Source organism: Delphinus delphis, chromosome 11 (assembly GCF_949987515.2).
Source record: "Delphinus delphis chromosome 11, mDelDel1.2, whole genome shotgun sequence".
Taxonomy (NCBI): Eukaryota; Metazoa; Chordata; class Mammalia; order Artiodactyla; family Delphinidae; genus Delphinus; species Delphinus delphis.
Window position 1 is genome coordinate 98,096,470 of NC_082693.1, and position 25,803 is coordinate 98,122,272.

General features: G+C 56.1%; 1 protein-coding gene and 1 pseudogene across 3 annotated transcripts in view; one reads left to right on the forward strand and one right to left on the reverse strand.

Annotated features, from left to right (window-relative positions):
• Window positions 1-1,111: 1,111 nt before the first annotated feature.
• LOC132433375 (actin-related protein 2/3 complex subunit 3-like) lies at window positions 1,112-1,834 on the reverse strand (annotated as a pseudogene).
• Window positions 1,835-3,280: 1,446 nt separating this feature from the next.
• The window catches only part of FBLN1 (fibulin 1), a 78,973-nt gene continuing 56,450 nt past the window's right edge, over window positions 3,281-25,803 (forward strand). For all 3 annotated transcript variants that reach the window (XR_009521269.1, XM_060025815.1, XM_060025817.1), the window contains exons 1-3: window positions 3,281-3,443; window positions 18,088-18,190; window positions 24,916-25,051. Coding sequence is in view for 2 of the 3 variants with exons in the window: in XM_060025815.1 (XP_059881798.1) it covers window positions 3,365-3,443; window positions 18,088-18,190; window positions 24,916-25,051 (318 nt within the window). In the remaining variant the exon portion in view is untranslated. The remainder of the gene's footprint in view (window positions 3,444-18,087; window positions 18,191-24,915; window positions 25,052-25,803) is intronic.

Below are 25,803 nucleotides of genomic sequence, written 5' to 3' on the forward strand. Positions count from 1 at the left end.
AGGGGTACCAAAGCCTCCTGGGGCTGTTGTATTAATGAAATAACATAAGAGCATATAATCTACTACACACACTACACTTTCCCTGGTTCTCTAACCTCCTTCCACGGCACCCTGGTTCTCCCATGGCTTAAGAACATAAAATTAATATTAAAGTACTAGTGAGTCTCCAATCTGCCTCCAGCTCAGAGCTCCCCACTCACCCTTTATCCAACTGCCTTCAGGACTTTACCATAGCACATCTGTGGGCTTCAGGGACCCGCATCGTCCAGTCAAAATGGACCAGATAATCTTCCTGAGCTGCTCAGGGTCTCTGATGCCTCCACACTTTGCAGATGCTACTCCCTCTGCCCAGGAAATCCTTCTCCCTCTACTGCTCGTCTTTCAAGAGCCGGTCCCATGTCCCGTTTCTGGGAAGCCTCCTTAACCCGGGAGGCCATTAGCAAGTGAGCCCCTTTCATGAGCTTTTCTGGGCTCTTTGCAAACCTCAAACTTAGGAGGTAACCTGTGGGGAGATGAGTGTTGTGTCCTTATGTTGTTGTTGGGGTTTTTTTCTGGCTGTGTTGGGTCTTGGCCACTGCGCGCAGGCTTTCTCTGGTTGTGGAGCAGGGGCTGCTCTTTGCTGCGGTGCGCGGGCTTCTCATCGCGGTGGCTTCTCTTGTTGCGGCGCACAGGCTCTAGGCACGCAGGCTCCAGTAGTGGTGGCTCGCAGGCTCAGTAGTTGTGGCTCACAGGCTCTAGGCACACGGGCTCAGTAGTTGTGGCTCACGGGCTCTAGAGCGCAGTCTCAGTAGTTGTGGCTCGCGGGCTCAGTAGCTGTGGTGCACGGGCTTAGTTGCTCCGCGGCATGTGGGATCTTCCCGGACCAGGGCTCGAACCCGTGTCCCCTGCACTGGCAGGTGGATTCTTAACCACTGCACTACCAGGGAAGCCCTGTCTTTCTGTTTTTGATTTTTTTTGTTGTTAGAAAATTTCTTTATTATTACTCATTAAGCACCAGCTTAATACTGCAGAAATTTCAAATCACCATCAACAACTCATTCTTCCCCACCCCACAGCCCAAATTCTTGATAAAGAGCTCTTCAAGTAAAGACACACTCTCTTCTCTCCTCTGTATAAAACTTGACGAAATAAAGGCAAAGAACTGTGTACATCTTGCTGTAAATGCTGCCCACAGCTGTGGAGACAGTGTCTGCCCAAGGCTCCCTTTACTGTCCAGGTCCTGAAAGACTCTTGTTCATGAATTGTCTCTTCACAAAGCGAGTCCACCACTTGCTGGGTTTATCATTCTGAGGGTTAAAAACTTTCTCCCAAAGTCTCAGTCCAGTCTCTTGCCTCAGCTGTTGTAAAAGCAAGTCCACCACTTGCTGGGTTTATCATTCTGAGGGTTAAAAACTTTCTCCCAAAGTCTCAGTCCAGTCTCTTGCCTCAGCTGTTGTAAGCAGGTCCTCATCACTTCATCTTCCCGTTTGTTCGCAGGTTTGGCGTAAATTGCATTAAGTGGAAAACCAGGCTCTCCGGGAATGGGAAAATTAGTGATTCCCAGTGTATACATTTCTTTCTCACCTCGGCTTTTAGAATTGCACTTTTGGAGTTTCCTTAGACACTCAGAAATGTAGAGAGTTATATATATCAAGGTCCTATCAGCTTCATTCTTAATTGCATAGTTTTTGAAGAAGACATTGGCCTTGAAGTAATAGATAGCTTCAGTCACAATATCTGTATCTTTTGTCTCTCTAGGGGCGGCTCCTTTGAACTGACTTCTGATAGGCAACAGTGCCATGTTTCCAATGAGTTTCGTGTCAGGGTCCATGAGGGGAGAGTGCTAAGCCGGCATCCTGGAGGCGCCCAGGTTTCAACCCCGGGGAGGAGGGTCGGGTTAGAGCGCGGCGCTTGCGCTCTGGCAGCCCGGGTGGGGTTGTTTTTGATTTTTAAATCTATCATTCATTCAGAAAAGGGCTCATGTAAGTGAGCAGCTTCATAAAATTTCACACACTGAACCCAACCTTGAAACCAATACACAGATTTTAAAAAACATCCTAACTGGCCCCAGAGAAAGCTGCCTCACGCCCCCTCCAGTCCCTCACCCATCACCAGGGTCATCACCCTCCTGACGTGTCTGAGAGCCTCCCTGTAGCTGCCTGGGTTGTAGAGCTCTCACTTTTCAGGGCTGTGTAGTGCTCCAGCCTGACTGCCCAGGGCTTTCCTTTCGCTGCTGGGGAGGTTGGGGCCTTCCTTGTTGGAAGCCGTTATGAACTACGCTGCAGTGAACACTCTGGTACAGCACTTTCTGTCTCTTGGTGCACACTGCCCAACACGTATATGCCTTTCCGCTGGGTGTAAACCCAGAGTGGGACTGCTGGGTCAGGGGCCCCCTACACTTGGCTAATGGTGTTCCTGTGGGTCTCATCCCGTTGCCCCTCATCTTCACCCGTACACGTTTTGTTTTTGTTTTTCTTCTTCTTTTAAATAAATCTATTTATGGTCCCAACGGACTAATTCATCCTCAGTAACCACCGACTGGTTGCAGCCATGAACTCCTACACAGGCCCAGCGCAAAGGCTGCTTCCTCTCCGGCAAAAAGAATCTCTTTCTCCCCGCGGTTGGGTGTCCCGGGTTCATCACCCTCCACGGATGCTGGGATGTTGGTGGAGTCTGTCCGCTGCCCGTCCCACTGGCGGTGCCCTGAGGGCAGAGCCAGGTCGCAGCCCGGGACACACCTGGAGTTAGCCACCGACCTGCAGAGCCCCGGGCGACCCGCGCGCAGGGATGGCGAAGGCGCGAAACCCGCAGACCGCGGGTTCGAGGCATTACTTGCGGGCCGGGTCCCACAGGGAGCCCCCCGAATGGTCACCACCCTCAGAAGGCGCCTCCGACCCTGGGGACCCCTCGCCGCCTGACTTCCTTTTTGGCGGAGTCGGGCGGAGCTAACCTTTGCTACCCAGCCCGCCCCTCCGGCCGATGGGTGGGGAGGGGATCGGGTTTCACTGGCGCAGGGGGGGTGAGGGGTGAGGGGGGAGTGCCTCCCGCCCGACTGCGCCCCCCTTCCCCGGCCCCCACCAGGGAGAAGTCTGGGGTCCCTGCTCCCAGCCCGGCCGTGGGCCTGCGCGCCCCTCGGGCCTGGGGTGCCAGGAGGGAGGGCCCAGGAGGTCCCGGGCGGGAAGCGGTCGAGGGGGGAGGGGAGCGGGCGCCCCGCGGCCCCGCCTCCGCCGCGCCCTCCTCCGGGGCGGGATAATTGAACCGCGCGGCCGGGGCCCTGCGTTGGCTGTGGAGGCTCTGCTGGAGCTTGGAGCCCGCGCTGCCCGCGTGCCGCGTCCGGAGCCGAGAGCCGCGCCCCGCGCCCCGCGCCTTTGTCCGCCCGCCGCCCATGGAGCGCGCCGTCCCGTCGCGCCGGGTCCCGCTGCCGCTGCTGCTGCTCGGCGGCCTCTCGCTGCTGGCGGCCCAAGGTAGGGGCGCGGGGGCGCGCCGGGGGGGTAGGGAGCGCCCAGAGCCCACGGCCCCCACGTTAGTGACTCCCCGACACCGCGACCGCCCGGACCCGCGCCCCGTGCGACTTTTAGAGCTGCCGGCGCCCGGGAGCGTCGACCGGCGCTGCGCCCCTCCGCGGTCGTCAGGGTGTGTGTGCTGCGCTGCCGCTAGGCCCCGGCGACGCTTCCCGCCCCCACCCCGACCCGTCTCCTGGCTTCGGTCCTGATCACCTCGCTGACGTGGGGATTTGTTTTAAAGACGGATCCCTGCAGACACATCCTGCTGCCGGCCTTCTCGCATCCACCCTGCCCACCCTAGCGCCCACCCACCCCCTGGGGCCAGGGTGCGGGCTGGGGGAGAGGAAGGCTGGCTGGTGGTTGCCAAGGACCCCCCCCTACCTTGCACCACCCAGTGCCTGCTCCTTGCACCTGGAGCGCCCCTGGCGTACCTGTTCCCACTGCCCCCACCTCCACCCCTGCGCAGGTGCTGTGGTACCCAGCTTGCTGGGCAGTGGGGACAGTAATTTGCCCAAGAGGCAAAAGCAGTCATGGAGTAGGAGGTGGACGGGAAGAAAGCAGAGAGGAAGGGAGTGGGCTGAAGGTGTTCAGGGCCATGGCTGTGTGCAGAGACCCCTGCCTGCCCACCTGAGACACCGAGGACCCCAAGACACGGGGTTCTGCCAGGCTCCAGACTCAGCTGTGGCTGGGGACAGGCCACCTCCAAACCCAGCCACCTGGTGGCAGAGGGCTGCCAGGGGTCTCCACCAGCAGACCCGTGGCCCAGAGCTCCCAGCCATGACCTCTGACCTCTCTGCTGACCCGTGGCTCATCAGTCATTAGCCAGGCCCGCCTTCCTGGGGCCAGGCCCGGATAAGAGCCCCGACCACCCTTGGCATCCCACATTCTTTATCTCTGGCTCAGTTGAGTTTCTTTTAAACTCTCTGGGGACCACCCGCCTCCTCCGTCAAAGGTCACTGGTCAAAGGTCACTGGTCTCAGCTAATACTTTGCCAGGATTTAGGGATTCCTGGAGAGGCTGCCGGGGGGCGGGGGGAAGAGCTGTGCAGAGGTTTCTTGGCTCTGCTGCTCCCTGCAGCAGACCTTCACGGAGCTCTGGCTGTTCCAGGCATCGGCTCCATCCTGGGCATGTCTGGGGGGGGACATCTCATGGGGTAGGGGGAGGTGCAGGGCTCAGCATTGGCAGCAAGAGCCATCCCAGGCCCTGGGGCTTGCGGGAGGCTTCCTGGAGGAGATGGCGTTTGGGCAGGAGCTGGTCAGGCAGGCAGGGAAAGAAGGGAATTCTGGTGACCCCTGGCTGGAGTGAAAGCCCAGAGGGGCCTTAGACTGGGGGCCACACAAGACTCCTGTTGGAAATGGAAGGGGCCCCGGAACCTCCTGTATTTTACACCCAAGGAAACTGAGGCGCAGAGAGAAAGCTTAGTTGAACTTTCCTGAGCCCGAGTCCCCAGATACTCCATCGCTGTTCTTTTCTGCCAGCTGTTTGAGAAGGGTCCCCTGCAGCCTGGCAGTGTCCAGCTTTGAAGGAGCACCGAGACTTGCTAGGCTGAAGCCTGACTGACGGTTTACAACCATCTTCTTCACAGAGAAGGTCCTAACTTGAAGTGTATAAAGGAAACCTGAATTGCACACTGATGAGAACGCTGTGGTCCTTTGTCTCTTTTGGGAGGTCCCCCTCTGGAGTTTCAACAAGTTTAGTGTGGTTTGGGGAGAGAGAGTTAGAAAATTGCCTGGTTCCTTTCTGTGCCTGCAAACTCAGAAGCTGCAAGGTTCCCTGAAGCCTTGTAAGGCCGAGGGTGACACTGTCCCCACCCTCCGTGGAGCTGCGGGGTCCAAGAGGAAACATGCAGTTTAAAAGTGATCGTGGAAAAGGCCTCGATGGTGAGCCCTTTAGCTAATCTGCTGAAACCCATTTGGTGACCTGGCCACGGAAACGCAGAAGGGGGCTGGACTTCCGTGCCAGGGGGCAGAGTTGGAACCACCGGTCTGTCCTGTATCCATCTGTCCAGTTGGGTTTTCCTGAGAGCCAGGGTGGGCGGGAGTAGAGAGAAGGACGGTGTTGGGAAAGACGGTTGTGTTTTCTCCAAGACTTCTTGGCCTCTGGCTCCAGCCGGGCAGCCTTCCTGACTGATTACAGAGAACATCGCTGGGAGGAGAACAAAGGGGAGAGAGGACTTGGCTTGGAAACACGTGGCGGCACCGCTGCCGCTCCTAGAAGTTTCCCAGTTGGGTGGCAGTGGTGATGGGGCTGCTGGAGCGTGAGACAGTGTGCGCTGAGGGTGCAGTGCCAGGGCCTCTCCTGCGGAGCCACAGCTCTGGGTCACGACCCCTCCTGGCACTGCCCAAGGCCACTCCCAACTTGGGCTCATTTGCCGCCTCTGATGGTGGCGGGGGAGCATGACTCACTGTTGGGACCCAGCAGGCTGCCAGGAGCGTTTGTGGGACTGCAAACATCTTTGCCTGTCATCCCTCAGAAAAGAACCACGGGCTTATCTGGTGGTTTTCTCATTTGTAAAATGGGGATAACAGAGACCAACTTTTTAGTTTGGCTGGAGGATTGAGGGAGAGAACAAAGGACGACGCCTGTCATGGTAGCTGTATTATTATTATCTGTTATTTGTGATGTCCCCTTCCTAGAGTAGGATAAGACAGTATCCTTTTCCCCAAGATTGCACTACTAAAACTGCATTTCCCCAGCCAGGAGCTGGGAAGGAGGCCCAACAGGGCCGCAGAACCTGCGGCAGCTGTCGAATGCAAAAGCCGTGTTGGTAAAGGTCATGCAAAGTGGCCTCAGCTGGCCTCCTTAGGCGTTCAGTCATCTGTACGCGAAATATCTGCTGAGGGCCAGCTCCGTGCCAGACACTGTTCTAGGTCTTGGGGACATGGCAAGGAGGAAGAGAGACCTGGCCCTTCTGCCCGTGGGGCACATCTCCCGGGAGATCCAGAAAAGCGAACAATTACAAACCAACTCCAACTGGGAGTGAGTCAGGGAAGACTTCCCGGAGGAAGCAGCATGCAAACCGGGATGTAAAGGAACAGAAGGAGGGCTGGGAGGAGGGTGGGGAGGGTGTCCCAGGCAGAGAGAACAGCATGGACAAAGGTCCGGAAGGTGAGAGAGAACGTGGGACTTCTAGGAGTTCTGCCCCCTCCTCATGCTTGGGGAAGACCGCCGTGCCTCGCACCTTTTCCAGCAGCCCCTTCCCCAGCAGCCCCTTCCCCAACGGCCTGCACACACCTCCCCCCGCCCTTTCCTCTGAAGGTGGAGCTCCGAGCAGTGGGCACAGTGGGTGGAGCAGGTTTGCAGGAAAACTGTTCTAATAGGGAGTATTTTGCCGGTATGTTTTACATAATAAGAGGTTTTTCTTTTGCAAAACATCAAATTATAACAATTTCATTAATAATGCTTTTGCAGGCTTCATGTGGTTCCAGTTTCCCTGTAATGGTCTCAAATGTGGCCAGATAACGAAACGGGCGGCGCACCCATTATGTCAACTTTCCTGGGGTCAGAGACCCTTCAGCCTGGAGGGGAGCTCAGTGTTGAGAGGGTGTGGCGCTGAGGCCAAGTCATCTGTCCCAAGTCATCCAGCTCAAAGCAGGCATGGCTGGACCAGAGGCTGTGCTTTGCGGCCAGTACTCTTTCCACTGGTCACTGCTTTTAAGCCCCAGGCTGGTCATAACGAGAGGCTGGGACAGGAGGGTCCTACACCGACCCACCCATTGCTGGGGGTCAGCACTTGACCAGGGTTAGGAGACTGGTCCCAGCCCGGAAAGTGATTGGAGAGAGCTTGACGGACTCCCACACGCTCTCTGCTCTGTTTTTTTTTTACACTTAGTCACTAACTTAGTCCTTCTCCACAGCCCCATGAAGTAGGTACTACTGTTATTTCCACTTTACAGGCATGTAAACTAAGACCCAGAGCATATACTCTAGCGGACGACAGGCTCCAAAAAGAAGAATAGGTTCAAGAAAAATACTGGCTCAGCCCATTAGCGTAAAAACACTGTCATCTTGGGCGTTTAAAATCCAGTCCTGGGGCTTCCCTGGTGGCGCAGTGGTTGAGAGTCCGCCTGCTGATGCAGGGGACACGGGTTTATGCCCCAGTCCGGGAGGATCCCACATGCCGCGGAGCGGCTGGGCCCGTGAGCCATGGCTGCTGAGCCTGTGCGTCCAGAGCCTGTGCTCCGCAACGGGAGAGGCCACAGCAGTGAGAGGCCCGCGTACCGCAAAAAAAAAAAAAAAAAAAAATCCAGTCCTGGCAACCAGCCCTTGCTCAGGACGATGTGGTAGTAAATAGAGGACTCGGGACCCCGTGCTCCTAACCACTCGGCTGGACGGGCACTTCAGTGCCAGAAACGAGTGCTGTGTGTACGAGGGGCTCCTTTGAAAGGACAGGCATTTTCCATGGGGGATAATGGACGGGGGCGGGGGAGACCACAGAAGTGGGAGCCACAGTCTGGGCCCTTGAGGGGCTCGCAGCTGGCTTGACAGGAGGTGGCCCCCCAGACGACAGCACCCGTCTTGGTTCAGATCTGTGGATGAGCCTGTCCTGTGCTGGCTGGGCCATCCAGCCCAGGGTCTGGCTTGGTCGCACCTCTCCCTCAGGTGTGGCCTGAGTCAGGGCCTCCTCCCTGCCGTCTGGGGTGGCGCCTAGGCGCCCCCCAAAGAACCAGAGCCTGTAGTGCTCACCCCGCTGCAGGGCTTGGCTGGCTGTGGCCTCGGGATGCTGGGAGCGGTCCAGAACCGTCCTCAGGATAGAGAGTCGCCCCTTTGCTGACACTTCTGTAAAGGAGAGTACTCTTGGCTGGTCTTGGGTCCTGGACACAGCAGGGCAGGCCTGGCCTCTGAAGAGAGCAGCCCTGGAAGTTGTTTAAGTCCCGTTTCTGCTTAAGCCATGGGGACACCGCCGCCGGCCTTGCCAAGGAAACTTGTCAGAGCGCTGGGCCGACACGGCCGAGGCCAGGAGTCTGGAAACCAGGTTCCCGCCCAGCTCTGTCCCCGGCTTCCTGGGGGATCCAGTGGGCAAGGGCGCCCGGTTATTCCTTCCCGAGGCCAGAGGCCCAGAGCCTCTTTTCCCCCAGTGAAGGGTTCGAGGTGTCTGAGGGTTTCCCTTCCTCCACGGCTCTGGGGCGCCCAGAACTCCTTGGCTTGAGGCTGCTTCCCTCCAGTCTCTGCCTCCATCTTCACGTGGCTTCCTCCTGCGTCCCCTCTGTGCATCTCTAAGGACACTTTCATGGGACTCCGGGCTCACCTGGATAATCCAGGATGATCTCATCTTGAGAGACTTCATTCCATCTACAAAGATTCTTATTCCAAATAAGGCCACATGCACAGGTTCCAGGGGTCAGGACATGGACATATCTTTCTGGGGGCCCCCGTTGAACCCACTACACACACTAAGAGTAAACACAGAAACAGATGCACTAACAAAAAGTATCGGGGGCACCCGTGCCATAGTGACTGTAACACACTGTGACAGTGGGACACGGGTGGCTCTCAAGTAGGTGTCGGGGGAGGGAGGGAGCGAGTGAGGGCAAGTGATACCTGAGCTCAGATGTGAGTGGCGAGAAGCCGACTCTGAAAAGACCTGGGGAAGAGCGTCTGGGCGAAGGGGACAGCCGGCACGAAGGCCCCCAGGTGGGACCAGGTGTACCAGAGGGACCGGAGAGCTGGTGTGAAGGGAGGGGAAGGGGGGGTGCCCGAGAGGGTGGCCAAGGCGGGAGGGGCAAGGCAGTCGTGCAGGGCCTTAGAAATCAGGGTGTGGACTGGATTTTATCCTAGATGCTTGGGGAAGGCGCTGGAGGGTCAGCAGGGGGGTGACATTCCTTGACTCACACTTCTAGAAGTCCCTCTGTGCTGCCTGGTGAATGCGTTATAGGGAGACCAGAATGGAGGTGGAATAAGCTGGGGGGAGGCTCCTGCAGGGCCCAGGGCCAAAGATGCCCTGGGCGGGGGGGGGCGGGGGGGGCGGGATCTGCGGGCCAGAGGGAAGTGGACAGATCTAGGGCGTTTGGGAGGTAGAGTGGACAGGACTCGCTGAGGGCTTGGATGTGGAGGGGGAGGGAGATGGAATAATTCAAGCTGGCCCAGTTATTTTGGCTCTAGCCTCTGGATGCATGGTGACTGCTAATGGCTGAGGCGGAGAAGCTGGACAGGGGAGGGGATCAGAGTCCTGTGTGGAAACCTTAAGTTTCCTGTTAGACGTCCGGGTGGAGCCTGGGCTCATGGGCGAGACCAGGCTGCAGACAGAAGTGTGGGAGTCTCGGCCGATAGGGGAGGCTGGATGAGGCCACCCAGGGAGGTGGGCGCAGTGGGGGGAGAGGACAAGGGGCCACGGCACTGAGCCCTCCCAGGCAGTTTGAGGAAGAAGAGCGGCTAAGTGGCATCCCCTCAGGGGGTTCCCCAGAGCCGTGGGTGGTAGCTGGGACGCGGCCAGGACGGGTTTTTAGATGCTAGCTATCAGTGTTTTTATGCTAATGGGCTGAGCTAGTATTTTTCTTTCTTTCTTTCTTTTTTTTTTTTTTGAGCCAGTATTTTTCTTGAACCTATTTTTCCTTTTGGATTGTGCTGCCTGCTGGAGTGAGATGTGCTGGAAGTTTTGTTACCTACGTGCGCCACTCGTTTTGACGTAAGACGGCTCCCTGAAACCCATTGCGCCACGCGTGTCGTTATCCCCATTTTCCATCGTTGGTGTGAGACCCACCCCACCCAGGCACAGAGAGGCCAGGCAGCGCGCCTGTGGACACACAGCTGCTAAGTGGCAGCCCCAGGATTCGAACACAGGCAGCTTGGCTCTCACATCGTATTCTTAAGCAGGACACTGAGCTAACCGCCTCACTTTTCTAACTGAAAAGTCTCCAGTTTTTTAAGTCCAGCTTCAGGGGGAAGCCACTGTCTCCTTCGGGCCGCCTCTGTGTTTGTCCCATGGCCTCGGGCAAATTGCTTCCTCTCTTCCCGTCCCCTGTGCCATAGAGTTGCTAGGATCACATGAGATCATTCGTCCATTCATTCCTTCACGGACATTTACTGTGTGCTGGCTCTGGACCGGCTGTGGGGCAGGGTGCAGAATGAGACTCCTGTCCAGCCCTCGTGGCACAAGTACACCCTTGGTTAATTACTTGTACTAATTGCTGGGAAGTTCAGGGAGCAAAGAAACCACAAAAGAAAGGAAACATGTCTGCCCCATGTTCACGTGTGTGCACATGTGTGTGTTGGGGGGTGCAGTTAGGGAGGACTTCCTGGAGGAAAGGACCTTTGTACTGCTGTGGGTGTGAACGAGCTAGCTGGAGGAGAGGAGGGACCCGGGACCACCCAGCCTGGCAGAGCTTCAGTTTCCAAAAGCCGGGTGCAGAGGACACTTGACAGGTGTGCATACATGGTCTGAGATGTGAGAGGAGAACCAGGGGAGTTGGGTCCTGCAGTGGGGGATGCTGTAGAGATGCGGGCAGGGGGAGGACGGCCCACACGTCCACTGGGCTTGATCCAGGAGGTCACTGTGAGCTGCCTGGAGGGAGCAGTGTAGAAGCTGCTTCTTCTCGCCTTCCCAGAGATGTGCCTTCTGGTCCTTGTCTCCTGCTGCCTCCTTTTAGCTGGTGCTCTATCCGAGACCCCGTCTCTCTGTGCCGGGTGCTGGTGTCGGGGGGTGTGAGGGCGCCAGCCGTTCTTGTGCTGAGGACAGGGCCTGGAGCCATAAGAGCAGACTCAGCACGCCCTGCTTCGTCCTGGGGAGGTCTCGGGGCCTTGAGGAGGGGAGATGGGTCTGTCCTCATCCCAGTCGTACAGAATGGTGCAAAAGCACTGGGACACACCAGGTGACAGTTGCTTGTCGTCTCCCTGAGAACGGGGTCGTGACTCTGGATCCCTCGCCCCAAGCTCAGAGCCTGGCACATGGAAGGGTCCTAAGAGGGGCATCTGCTGGCTCCCCAGGCTCGTGAGGTGGGGGGCCCCGCAGGGGCTGGGAGTCTTGCGTGGTTCTGTTGGGTTGGAATTTCCTGTTGGCGTCTCCTTGCATCTCAGGCTTCCCAGCCATGCGGGTCCTGGACCCCACGGGGACCCCCCCAACTTTTTGCTGCAGCTTTAGGCAGTGCCGTGGAGCGGATGGGGCGTGAGCCTTGCGTCAACTCTTTATTTTTCCAAATGAGGGTATTAAAATAAAACCAAACAGAGAGGTAACCAACCACCATCTCATATCTCAGCAGTTCATGTACATGGAGGGCATTTTAATGCCCCAGGTTTTGGAAGGACAAGGAATTTTGTCTCTGTGGATCGCATCTAGTCAGATTAACAGGGACCAGAGATGAAAACTGTGCCCTGCTGAAGTTTCTTCTCAGAGAGGGAAAGGATCTGAGGGAGAAGATTCCAGACTCGCCCGAAGCCCCACTTCTCTCTTAAGAGCAACTACGGGCTCTTAAGGACGGGCGTTGAGTGAACAGTAAGCGCGTGGTGGGTGTGGGTAGGTGACAGCGCTCCCCGGGGTTGGGGACAGAAGAAACAGTGATGGCCTTGTCGCTCCAGGTTGCTTTCGTGACATGATTTAGGGGGGCCGCTCAGACATGGCGGGGTCTGTGCCTGAGGTTTCCTCAATTTTACGCCCTTTGGGAGGTGCTGCCAGGGGATCTGCTGGTGAGCCTGGTTGGTCTGATGCTGTCAGCTGCTGTGAAACCCTTGGTACCAGTGAGGTGTGGCATCAGGTGGGGTGGCACCTTGGTCGTCTTCTTGCCCCCCGTGCCCAGCCCAGCCATGTGCCCTGTGTCAGAGATTGGGGCCACAGCCTGGAACCCCCATCCCTCTTTCCCCTTCCACTGATGTCACAGAGTTCCTGCTGTGAGTGGTTGGGGGAAGTGATGCTGGAAGAGGGGCCTCCCCATCACCTCCAGAAAGCCTGCCCTCCCATCTCCCCTGGGCTCGGGCAGTGAGCGGCCTCCTCTGCTCCGTGGCCCCATCTGCCAAAGGACTTGTCACACTCCCAGGTGACAATCACTTGACCCAGCCGCTCCCCCCACTAGTCTGGGAGTGGCGGACCGGCACTGAGAAGGTGCTGCATTGGGGTGTGACAGGATGCACAGGCTGAGGGTGGGCGTCGACGGACATGTCCACAAGTGGGGACAGGAGAGAGGCGCCTCTTTGGGCTTCAGGTCACCCCCGGTTTGGTGATGGGGCAGAACTGAGAGGCAACCTGACCCCCCAGGTACAATGAACAAGCCACGGTGTCCGCAGTGATGCAGGAGGTCAAAGCCAGGGCAAGTCTGAACTTTAGGTCTTTCTGCCTCTCCTCCACCTGTCCCACCCTCTGCTGGCCACTGCCCCAGATGCATGGGGGAGAGACGATCCCTGGGGATTTTTATTTTGTTTTTAAACTTTTAAATCATCTTTATTTTGGTTGCAAAGTTACAATTTACTTTTTAAAAAAATATATTTATTTATTTATTGGCTGCGTTGGGTCTTCGTTGCTGTGCGCGGGCTTTCTCTAGTTGCGGTGAGCGGGGGCTACTCTTCGTTGCGTCGCGCGGGCTTCTCATTGTCGTGGCTTCTCTTGTGTGGAGAACGGGCTGTAGGCGCGCAAGCTTCAGTAATTGTGGCACGCAGGCTCAGTAGTTGTGGCTCGTGGGCTCTAGAGCTCAGGCTCAGTAGTTGTGGTGCACGGGCTTAGTTGTTCCGCGGCACGTGGGATCTTCCTGGGCCAGGGCTCGAACCCGTGTCCCCTGCACTGGCAGGCGGCTTCTTAACCACTGCACCACCAGGAAAGTCCCACAATTTACTTTTTAATTAATATTTTCACCCTTCCCGTTTGAGATCTCGTAGCTTGCCTTGGAAAACATTGCATTCTCTACCAAACTGCTATACAAAGATGTTGTAAAATACAGTTTCCCAAATTAGTCCTCTTTGCCGGTATTCAGATTAGTGCATAAAGACAACATCGATTGAAAATGGCAAGTGACTTAATCGGCAGAACGTACAATTCCTTTCCTAATGAAGGGTGCTACAAAATGGTACACGAAAGCTCAGTTTTTCAAATGCATTTTAAAAACACGCATAACAGTGTGAGCTATTATATATAGAATGGATACACATCAAGGTCCTACTGTATAGCACAGAGAACTATATTCAATATCCTATGATAAGCCGTAATGGAAAAGAATATATTGAAACAGTGTATATATATGTATAACTGAATCACTTTGCCGTACAGCAGAAATTAACACAACATCGTAAATCAACTCTACTTCAATTAAAAAAATTTAAAAATACGCATAACATACAGTTGACCATTTCAGCTCTTTTTTAAGTGTTCAGCTCAGTGGCATTAAGCACATTCACATTGCTGTGCAACCGTCACCACCATCCGTCTCCAGAACTTTTCATCTCCCCCAATGGAAACTCCGTCCGCATTAAACACTAACTCCCCCTCCCCCTCCCCCAGCCCCTGGCACCCACCATTCTACTTTCTGTCTCCATGGATTTGACTGTTCTCAGGACCTCATATAAGTGGCATCGTACAGTCCTTTTGTTTGCCCTTTTGTGACTGGTTTCACTTAGTATAATGTCATCAACAATAAAAAAATTAAAAGAAGGATTCCTTTCAATGTTGGGCATTCAGCTTCCAAAAACAACAATCATGGGGAAGTTAGTTCCCCAAAGTAATTTTAACCCGAGGCTGCATATATAACCGTTGTTCTACAGGACATAAGGAAAGATAAATAATGGCCCGAAGAACCAGACCGTCATACTCAACGTGGTTTCAATAGAATAGCCAAGTTGGGATCGTTAGAATCTGAAGACAAGGTTGACAGATGAAGATGCTCAACCCAGAGCTGTTTGTTCCCATAGTGAAATATCGGAAGTAACGTAGATGCCCAGACTGGGGGGAGTGGGTTGGAGACGATGCTACTTCTGTACAACAGTGTGACGCCTTGTGCCTGGCACAGTGGCATAAAAAAGGAATTTAAGAGGGTGAGAGGTGGTGAGTGGACGGGCTGTCTCTGCGGGGATCCTCATGTGTCCGGCTGTTACGAGGAGGACGGCGTTGTCCTGTCTGCTCTGACCTCTGCTGTGTCACCATCCAGCCTGGCCGTGGGTGCCCCGTGGCCCCTCGGATTGGGAGTGCAGGAACTTCCCCCTGGCTGGAGAGGGGGCGCATCCTGCCCAAGGAGGGTGTGCTGACCCCGGCCACCGGGAGTCCCAGCTTTATGGCTGCTTGGGGCATTCCGGGGATGTTCCACGTTTCTGGATTGAGCGAAAGATGTCACATTTCATTGTCCTTCTGAGAATAAGGTTCAGAGTGCTCCAGGCTCCCCAGTGGGAATCATTTCCAAACGTTTCTACAGCTTGGGCACAAAGTTCTCGCGCCACTGAGGCAGCTCCAGGAGCCTGAGCTTCACCTGTGCTTGCCTTTCTCAGAGTTGAGGGAGGCCGAGGGGCTGCCACTCATCTCTGGGCCATTCTGCACCCCGAGACGGGGCCTTGGTTCCCGCATTCTTCACGGACAACGGCAAGCAAATTCCCTTTGTTCCTTCCACGTGTAATCCAGCCACTGTTTACTGGGGCTCCCTGTGTGCTCGGAACTTTATAAACTTTATCCATCTCCGCAGCCACCTTCAGAAGGTACTGTGAGCCCCGTTTTGCCGTCCAGGAGGCTGTGGCTTAGAGAGGTGAAGTGTCCTGCCTAGGGTCACACAGCAAGAAGGCGCTGGAACTGGGATTGGAGCCCACGCCTGTTCGGCTCCGAAGCTGGCATTCCTACTCACCCCTGTAGCTGCTGAGGGCTGGCTGTGGGCTGAGGGCTGAGCCGGAGAGGGAGGCCTAGCTCTGCATGGGTGGGAGGGAGGGAGGGAGGGAGGGCGAGGCAGACAGATGTTGTCAATTGTGAGTTTGCTCCAGGCCGGGCTGGTGGGCAGGCGGGCTGCAGGGGCGGGGGAGAGACTGGATGGGGGTTGGGCCGGGGCCAGAGGGGCTGAGAGAGCCACGAGGGGTGAGACTGTGGGCGGGAGAGCTAGGTGGGCCCGGCTGGGATTGGGGTGACGGGGTACAGCACAGGGGACACGTGGCTGGGTCACAGTCATCTTGGGGGAGAACCACAGGCCATGTTTTATCTGTGACGGGTCAGGTCCTGCGTTTCGTGAATGCTTCCCTTCGAATCAACTGGAGCAAGAATGAAGGAAGGAACGAATGAATGAGTGGGGCCCCTGGAGGTCACCCCGGTAACCGAGAGGCTCTCCCTCACGAGGGACCTCGCTGTTTGGGGCTGGGAAGCCAGTGATGCCAATTATATCTGACCCCCAGCCCACAGTGCCCCCCACGTTCACCAGATGGCATCGTCGGGAAGTGTGGAGGGGGACAGCTGAGGTCGGGATGGGCCGAGCGGCCGGTTGGCAGTGGACCGGCAGACTTTGCTCTGGGGTGGACTGTCACCCTTATTGCCAGCCTGGGGGAACCCGAGAGAGCAAGGATGCAGCAGCGCATCTTCTGCTCCAAGCTCCCCCGGCTGCGGGTGGGGCTGAGGTTGTCATCGTTGGGGGACCTGGCAAGGCCCTTCCTCCTCCTGGTTCAAGAAATGCCCGGGGCTTCCCTGGTGGCTCAGTGATTGAGAATCTGCCTGCCAATGCAGGGGACACAGTTCGAGCCCTGGTCTGGGAGGATCCCACATGCCGCGGAGCAACTAGGCCCGTGAGCCACAACTACTGAGCCTGCGCGTCTGGAGCCTGTGCTCTGCAACAAGAGAGGCTGCGATAGTGAGAGGCCCGCGCATCACGATGAAGAGTGGCCCCCACTTGCCACGACTAGAGAAAGCCCTCGCACGGAAACGAAGACCCAACACAGCCACAAATAAATAAATACATTTAAATCATATGGGCTTCTAAGAAGACCTCTGCTTATAAAAAAAAAAAAAAGAAGGAAAAAACAGAAACGCCTGGCCCAGCCTCGGACCACGCCCATTGGGGGTCTCCCTGGAGGTGAGCTAAGAGCTCAAGGGCACCGTGTTCCAGGTGCCGTTTGTCGGCAGAGGTGCTCGAGGTGGCCGCGGGCAAGCCGTCCCAGCCGGTGTTTCTGGACACATTGGCCTCGTGCTGAGCCCTGGAGTGACCCTCTCTTTTGGGGCCACCCCGAGGGCCGGGCCTTGGAAGAATAATGAGCTCAAACAGAACACCCAAGGCCCTTGGTGCCAGGAAACGCTGCCAAGTCCGGCGGGATTTACCCCGTGGGGCGCGGGAAGCTCAGCCGTGAGGAACCGTGGCGTTTTTTTTGTTTTTTTTTTTTGCGGTACGCGGGCCTCTCACTGTTTTGGCCTCTCCCGTTGCAGAGCCCAGGCTCCGGACGCGCAGGCTCAGCGGCCATGGCTCACGGGCCCAGCCGCTCCGCGGCATGTGGGATCTTCCCGGACCGGGGCACGAACCCGTGTCCCCTGCATCGGCAGGCGGACTCTCAACCACTGCGCCACCAGGGAAGCCCCCCGTGGCGTTTCTTAGAGCCCAATTTTGAAATGTCCTGCTGAGAGGTGACCTTCCGCCTGGGAGCAGAGGCTGTTGCCACTAACAACAGCCCCCTCCCGGCTGCGGGTGGAACTGACGCTGGGGGCGCCTCGGTATCCGGTTGCTCCTCCCTTGGGGAACGGTGGGGTCCCCTCCTTCCTGTGAGCCGAGGGGCCCAGCGGGGCAGCAGCCTGGGTGGGGCTGAGTGCCGGGCTGGGCGCTGGAGGGCGTGGGTGCCCCAGCGGCTGGACCCACCTGAGCCTTCCATCTTTCCTTCTCGTGAGCAAAGAGGCAACCTTGTGACAAAGCAAGGGCAGAGACCATCACCGGCCTCAGTTTCCCGACCCGCACAGTGAGGACTGATGCTCTCCTAGAAAATGGCTCCGACGATGAAGTGAGAACACAGACTGGGTCCCGGAAACTCTGGCTCTCTGCTTCTCCGCAGAGCCGGCTGGTTGCATTCGAGGCCCCGCATCACGGTTCCCTCCTCTGTCCTCTGTTCATGCTGTACCTCTTCCTTGGTGTTCGCTCCCCACTCTCGAGAGATGCCTTCCTTGGTTGTCCCAGTTTGGGGGACACCTGTAGGCCTCCCCAGTTCTGCACTGTTCATTTTTAGTGATAGAAACCATCTGTGACCCCATAGGAGCGGGGTCGGCAGCATCCTGGATACCCACCCGCTGGGCTGGACGGCAGCTCGGCCGTGCCTTGGTCAGTAACACCGGTCTTTCTTTCTTCTGGACTGCAAAGGCAGGGACCCCGTCTGGGCAGGTCCCCATCCCCGTTTCCGGCATCTGGCTGGAGCAGGGATCCCGGTGCTGAGCTGCAGCCCCGTCAGAATTGGATTTGGAAGGTAGTAGTTAAGGTTTCAGGCCTTTCTAGGAGGAGAGGAGTGTGTGCTCCCAGCCTGCGACTCAGCGTTTTCAGTACACGTTTGTCGAGTGACTGAAGGACCGGATGTGCCGCAGCCTTTCGGCCCCGTCCTGATGCTGTAGAGGAGACCTAAGGAAGGGGTGTCCAGATGGTGCGGCCGGGAGGGGGCGCTCTCGGCCACCTGAGGGGGCCACCCGTCTAAGGGGACCTTGGGCAGGGTCCGAGGTGAGTCACCTGTCGCCAGTCACCCCGTTCTCTTCCCTGCACGGCAGGCGCAGACGTCCCCATGGAGGCTTGCTGTGCAGACGGACATCGAATGGCCACTCAGCACAGGGACTGCTCACTGCCGTACGTCTCGGAATCTAAGGAATGCAGGTACGTTTGCCAGTGCCGCTGTGCTACCAGAATAGTGTTCTTCTAGACAACAGCAGGGGAGGAAGGGGCAGTGGGTGCCAGGCCCCCGGGAGAGGCTGGGCCCCCAGGGCCAGGCTGCGGGAGGTGTGGGGGGCTGGTGACCCCCGCGTCCCTCCTCTGTGCTCCCACGGGCCTTGTACGGGACTCCGCTTACCTGTCCCGTGCCACCCTGGCATTGCCGGGGCATCCCGTCATTTCACCAGGCTGCAAGCAAGGGGATGTGGGTCTGTAGCCCTCGCTGCCGCACCTGGGCCGTGTGGCCAAGTCACCCAGCAAGGGGGTGGTTGTTGGGGGCGGCGGATGAGATCGTGTGACTGCAAGTGCTTTGCAGATAAAAGCATGGGCCACCTTCAGACCCCGAAAACGCAGACGAGCGAGTCCCAGAGCAAAAGTTCTGCCAGACCGTTGTCTACTTTATACAGTAGCCAGCCTCTGGATCAACTAGTTTTGTTCCTCTCTTCCTCAGTTGACTCAAGCTCCCTCAGAGTTTTGGGAGAATGTAAGCTTAGAATAAATGATAAAGGAATGTAATGTTGATCATCACCGTAAAAATAATAGCGAGCCTTTATGAAGCACCGACTTTGTGCTGGGCGTTTGCTGCCCTTCGTCTCATTTCACCCTGGTACCGATCCCATTTTACAGATGAGGAAACTGAGCTTTCCCCAGTACGCACAGCTGGTAGGTGATGGCCTTAGGACTTGAACCCAGATCTGCTTGCCTGGGGAGCAGAGGTTGAGGGGGAGGTGAGGGTATGAACGCATTCCATCCCTTGACATCCGTTCATTTTCTCTGCCTCTAATCCGAGTCTAAGCTGCTTGGACGCTTGGAGCTGTGGGATGCTAGGTGGAGAGCTGCCATGGAAGGAATGTTCAGGGGGGGCTTGTCTGCCTCACTCTGGAGTTTTGCATTTGTGTTGGCATCGAGCAGAGACTGCTGCCTGCCAGCAGTGACGGAGGATGTAAATCTCAATTTAGGAAATTCTTGAAAAGTCGAAAGCATTATAGACCAAACAAAGGAAGGGAAGACGGGGCACTCGGATTGTTTGAATTGACTGGGAGACCACGCCGTTAGGATTTATGGCGCGTCTGATGAGTGAGAGCGAGGATCTTGGCTCCCGAGCGTGGCTTCGAGCTGGAAACGTCAGAGGGTGGCTGGCAGTTGCGGAGTGAAGCTGGGTGGTGAGCGCCAAGCGTTCTGTTTGCAGACTGGGCTCTGAGAGGCAGCCGGGCCCCGGGGACCCTCCTGGGCCGGCTTTCAGGCTGTGTGACTTGTGCCAACTTGGAACCTCAGTTTCCCCAAATGTAAAAGGAGGACAGCGATAGCTTCCTTTCAGGGTTGTGATAATGACCAAGGCTAGGGAAGCAACCGGGACCACCAGGCCAGGCTGTGGGGCTGTATGTGTCTGCTCCAGCCGCCAGCACAGATCCCTCTGCCCGGACGGCTTAAACCACAGACATTTACTGTCTCACAGCCTGGCCGACAGAAGTCTGAGATCAAGGTCTCAACAGGGCTGGTTCCTCCTGGGGCGTCTCTCCTGGCCTGGGGATGCCGCCTTCTCCCTATGTCCTCACGTGGTCTCCCCTCTCTGTGTGTCTGTGTCCTAATCTCTTATCCTATAAGGATGCCAGGCAGATTGCACTAGGGCTACCCTAACCTTAATTACCTCTTTAATGACCATTTAATCTCCAAATAAGTCACATTCGGAAGTCCTGGGGTTAGAACTTCAACATAGAATTGTGGGAGGCAGGGATACAATTCAACCCAAAACGGGGAGCCCTGTTTGTAAATCAAAGGTTTACAAAGTGAGGCATCAGCCAGCTGACCCCTCAACAGACAGAAGGAGGAACTGAGGTCAGCGACTCAGTGGCCTCTGGGCCCCACCTGTGAATTTGGATTTTAGTCACAACTGAATTTGTTACTGACTTCTACTCACCAGTGTCTTGACTGGGCTTTGGAGGTATCTTGAACCCCCAGTGGGCTCCAGGCTCTAGAGAAACTACCTTCTTGGCTATGCAGCAGGCATTCGTGTTATGATCTACTTTTTTTTTTTTTTTTTGACAGTTATGTTTTATTTGGTGGACTTTCTGAGGACTTCAAGCCTGGGACACAGTCTCTCAGATAATGCTGAGAAAACTGTTCCAAAGAGGCAAGGGGGGAGCCAGGATATGTAGGAGTTTTTGCAACAAAAGACCAGGTAGTCGGAACATCGAGATTACGGTCCATGATCTACATTTTGGGCAGGGTTGTAAACTTCAGACGCGCAGTCAGAGATTTCCTGAAACGTGAGTCATATCACCTGAATGGCCGAGAGGGAAGGTCTTCTCTCTTGGGGGCAGATATGGGTGCAAGTCCAGGTTCCCCCTGACCCCCGACATGTTTCCAGTGGGGCCCACTCACTTCAGTGGGGCCCACTCACTTCATCACGTGGGACCCAAGGGAACTCTGGCTGGGTAGTGCGAGTTTCCATATGACAGGGTCCTCAAGACGTGTTATTCAACTCCCAGGACGCTGACTGCCAGCGATTGGCCTTTTGTTGCCCCGAGGCCCAGGGAGGCCGGTGGACTTGTCCCTGAACTCACGGCCAGGGGCTGCGTCTGTGTCCAAGGCCTCTTAGTGAGTTAGCTGCTGGGCTGCTGGGCTCTGACCGCACCCCGGTCCTGTTTCCCTAGGTGCTGCCTGCCCTGCACCCTTTCCTCTTTGTCAGTTAATGTCGGGGTCTGAACCCCATACCATCTGCAGAGGTCAGAGGCCAAGCTTGTGGTCTTGGGCTCAAAGTAAGATGCAGCTCATCTAAGAACACAACTGGGTTTTAATTCCAGGGGCAGCACTGGGTGCCACCGTAGGGGATGCTCCGGAGAACAAGAACCGCCCCCCGCCCCGCCCCAGCCCTCCATGCTTTCCTCGCCCGGTGGATGGGGACGGCACACGACAGATGACTCTGAGCCCCAAGTCAGAGCCACGGTGCTAGGATGAGCGGGGCCATGTGCAGGGGGGAGTGACAAGCAGCGCAGCGATGCTGATAGCAGGGATTTTCTAACAAGTTCAGGGTTATCGTTTTTGATGAAGGCAGAGAAGGGAGAGAGCAGGTCAGAAATCCAATCTGTTTTAAGAGAGTCCTCTTACTAGTAATAGGTAAAAGATACAAGAAACAGGGCTTCCCTGGTGGCGCAGTGGTTGGGAGTCTGCCTGCCGATGCAGGGGACGTCGGGTTTGTGCCCCGGTCCGGGAGGATCCCACATGCCGCGGAGCGGCTGGGCCCGTGAGCCATGGCCGCTGAGCCTGCGCGTCCGGAGCCTGTGCTCCGCAACGGGAGAGGCCACAACAGTGAGAGGCCCGCCTACCGCAAAAAAAAAAAAAAAAGATACAAGAAACAGAGACCAGCGACCACCTGGTAACTCAGTAGTTCTGGTATCATTTTTCTTCTTTTGAAGTGGAATTCTGCCGGGATCTCCGGTTTTAAGTTCTCATTCATTTGGCAAATCTTTATTGATCTCAGTGCTGTTCTAAGCTCAGCATGAGGAGAATGGGATCGCACGGGTGGGCGAGCCCCAGCCCGAGCCTCCAGGGTAGAGTCGAGGAAGGAAGGCACTGAGAGTTCTGTGGGGCCCAAGAGGCCTGGGGTTGGTGCCACTGGCAGACGAGGGGATTGGCAAGGACGACAGAGGGGCCAGCCCCTCTCTGCACACATGGACTCCAGCTGGGCACGTTCGGCCTCTGCCTGAGCCTCTAACACATGGTACGTTGGGGGGCGATCGTTTCCTCAACTCATGCATCGCCATGCCTTCTGGCCTCGACCAAGGGCCCATATGCCTTAGGACCCACATATAAATTTGCCTCAAACCTTGGGTTGAATTAAGCCCGCGAGTCTCTCGGAGGAATTTGGATACACACGGAGCCAAAACCTAAGGCGGATCCTCAGATGATGGTTTTCAGTCTACCAGTCACTCTCCGAACCCCTTCGTTTATTTATTTCACAAATCGTATTGAGGGCATTCTGGACAAGATGGAGATGAATCAGTGAACAAAATAGGCAAAATCTCTTCTACGGAGGATACAGATGACGGCGTGGGAAAGTCTGTCGTTTGTAAGAAGGCACGAGGTATCGTGGGAACGGAAAACCCAGGGACAGGAGGCAGGGTCTCCTGATCAGGGCAGGTTTACAATTTTAAATAGAGCTGTCTGGGGACGCCTCGCTGAGAACAGACGTCTGAGCCAGCACCTGAAGGAGGTGAGCCAGGCAGCCAGGTGAATGCTTGTCCAAGTTGAAAGGCAGCAAGGGGAGAGCAGCTCTCTGGACGCCCAGCCCCACCAGGGTAGAACATAGTAACTGCTACCCCAGAAGCCCCCTGGTGTGGGAGGCTGAGCTTCCCCACCAGGCCATCCCTCTCCCCGTCCCTGAAGCCTCTGTACAGGTCTGGCACACAGTAGGGCCACAGCCACATTTTTTAAAAAATTGCATTAAAATATACATAACACAAATTGTGCCATCATAACCACGTTTAGGTGTATAGTTCAGTGTATTCACATCACTCTATCGCCATCACCACCATCCATCTCCAGAACTTTTTCATCTTCCTAGTGAAACTCATACCCATGAAAGAAAACCTCCTGCTTACTCCCCCTCCCCCAGCCCACCCCTTCTATCTTCCGTCTTTATGAATTTGACTCCGCTGGGTCCCTCATATAAGGGGAATCACAGTATTCCTCCTTTTGTGTCTGGCTTATTTCACTTAGCTTACTGTCCTCAAGGTTTTTCCATGTTGTAACATGTGTCAAGGTTTCCTTCCTTGTTGAGGCCGAATCCAAGTCCATCATATGTACAGACCACATTTAGCTCGTCTATTCCTTGATGGACGCTTGGGTTGCTCCCATCTTCTGGCGATTATGAATCACGCTGCTGGGAATGTGGGTGTGCAAATATCTGTCTGAGTCACTGCTTTCGATTCTTTTGGGTTTATGCGCAGAAGTAGGATGGCTGGATCCTATGGTCATTCAATTTTTTTTTTTTTTTTTTTGCGGTACGCGGGCCTCCCACTGCTGTGGCCTCTCCCGTTGCGGAGCACAGGCTCCGGACGCGCAGGCTCAGCGGCCATGGCTCACGGGCCCAGCCGCTCCGCGGCATGTGGGATCTTCCCGGACCAGGGCACGAACCCGTGCCCCCTGCATTGACAGGCGGACTCTCAACCACTGCGCCACCAGGGAAGCCCCCTATGGTCATTCTATTTAAAATTTTTGGAGTACCTGCCATACTGCACCATTTTACCTTCCCACCCTCAGTGCATCAGGGCTCCCATTTTTCCACACCACTTGTTTCCTGTTCAGTCAATAAATATCTTTGAGTGAATGGATCAATGAATGCATATCTGCTTGCTCTCCCTGATAATGCGGTGAAATGCCGCCATTTGCAAATCCACTGAGAGCACGAGTGGATGTGTGGTAGCAGAGTACAGGCATATCTCACAGCTTCCACAACGCGGAGTTGCCACAAACCTCCCCTTTATTGCTTTGAAGGTTGCGTGTTTTTTTTTCTTTACAAATTGAAGGTTTGTGGCAACTCCGCGTTGTCAGATGATGGTTAGCATTTTTTAGCAAGGAAGGTTTTTTTAATTAAGGTATGTATTGCTTTTTTAGACATAATGCTATTGTACACTTACTGGACTACAGTACAGTGTGAACATCATTTTTATATGCACCAAGAAACCAAAAAATTCATGTGACTAACTTTATTGTGGTTGCCTGGAACCAAACCTGCAGTATCTCGGAGGTCTCTCTGCAGACAAATCCATCCTGGAGCCCGAGGGCAGTTCTAGAAGTGCACGGGAAGCCGGGTGCAGAGCTCTGGCCCCATAGGGTGGAGGCTGGGGGCCGAGGCAGCCTGGCTGGCAGCACGCGGAGCCCAGCAGGGCCCCTCCCTCTCCGGCCCAGTGCAGGTCTGACGGCTTCTCCTGCCCTTGGTGGCTCTGGCCAAAGCCAGGGTTATTTGGGGTCTGGTGGGAGCCACACCTGTGATCACGCACCTCGCTTTCCGTCACCTGCCTGCCCTCACCACCTGGAGCTGTGTCTGAGGGACCAAGCCTGGGAGGTGACGGTCCTTCTGGCGACATAAGCTTTTGTGCACGTGTGTCCTCGGGTTTCCGAGGACCTTCCTCCCGGAGCCCTCAACGGGGCTGGGAGACGTGGCTGCCACGGCCCGGTGTCACCGTTGCCACCATCCCTCACTCCGTGGCCTTGGGCAGGCTACTCCACCTCTCTGGAGCTGTTTCCTCTGATTCCGGAAACTGGAGATGAGTGTTGGGAAGGATTCAACTTGATAAAGGATCAGAAGGTCTGGCCCAGAGTCAGCAATCAGCTGTTTTTGTTTTTTAAAATAGGTGGGAACTTTCTGTGGCTGGGGCTCAGAGGTCACAGAGGTGAACTGGAGCTCTGGCCACACAACTGGGGCTCTCGACTCCACTCCCAGATACCACCCTGCATCCAGTCTTCCTAATTAAACACTGTTGGGCACCTTCTGTATGCAGGCGTTGTGTGTGTGTCCGTGGATGAGTGGAGGGGATGGGGAAGGGGGGACACCCAAAGATGACAGAGCTCCCATCCCCGAGGGGCTACTGCTTCCAGGCCCTGAGTACCAGCTGGTGGGCCCCCCGCCCCACAGAGCCCTTGGGCCAGCCTGCCCCCTCTGCCCACAGGATGGTCCAGGAGCAGTGCTGTCATAGCCAGCTAGAGGAGCTGCACTGTGCCACGGGCATCAACCTGGCCAACGAGCAGGACGGCTGCACCGTGCCGCATGGTGACAACACCAGCCTCGAGGCCATGTTCGTGAAGGTGAGGACCTGGGCCCCTCCCAGCTCAGCAGCCACTGCTTCAGCAGGAGGCCTGGGGCGCTCCTCCCTGCACCCCCGACCTCAGATGCCTTTCCTTATGAGCAGCGCATTGTGCTCAACTCGGAGGGGGGAGGAGGGACACTCAAGTCTCCCCACCTCCTCCAGTTTATTCAGTAAACCCTGGACAACACCCCGGGCCCTGTCCGACACCGGGGAAACAGGGATGGAGTGACCCAGCCTTGCCCTGAAGACTGCCAGTCCCGGGGCTTCAAACAGGAATGTGGAGGTCAGAGCAGGGGTTATCTGGGCTCAGGGCCTTCTGAAGCCTCTTCTCAATTCAGATAGGCATCCCCCACCCCACTCTGGAGGCCCTCCAGCTTCTCTGCTCTCCCGAACTAGTCAGAGTTCAGGATGGGCCCCCGCCAACGCCTCTGATGACACGTGACCTCCATAACCGCCCTGGAAGAGAAAACTGAGGTTCAGAGAGGCCCACACTCCAAAGTGGCCTCTCAGCAGGGGTCCCTTCAGGACCAGCAAGGGAGGGATCTGGTGAGGCAGAGCTGGGAGTGTGGTCCATCTGGCCCAGAGGGAACCCTGCCCAAAGGTCAGCTATGAATGAAGGCTGTAATCCACCCTGGGACTCCAAGTCCAGGCCAGGTCACTCAGGACCCCTGTCACTGTGGAAGGCCTGCATCTTTGCACGGATGTGGAAAGGTTACCGAGAGCGTTCCCAGGTCTGAAGACTGCAAATAA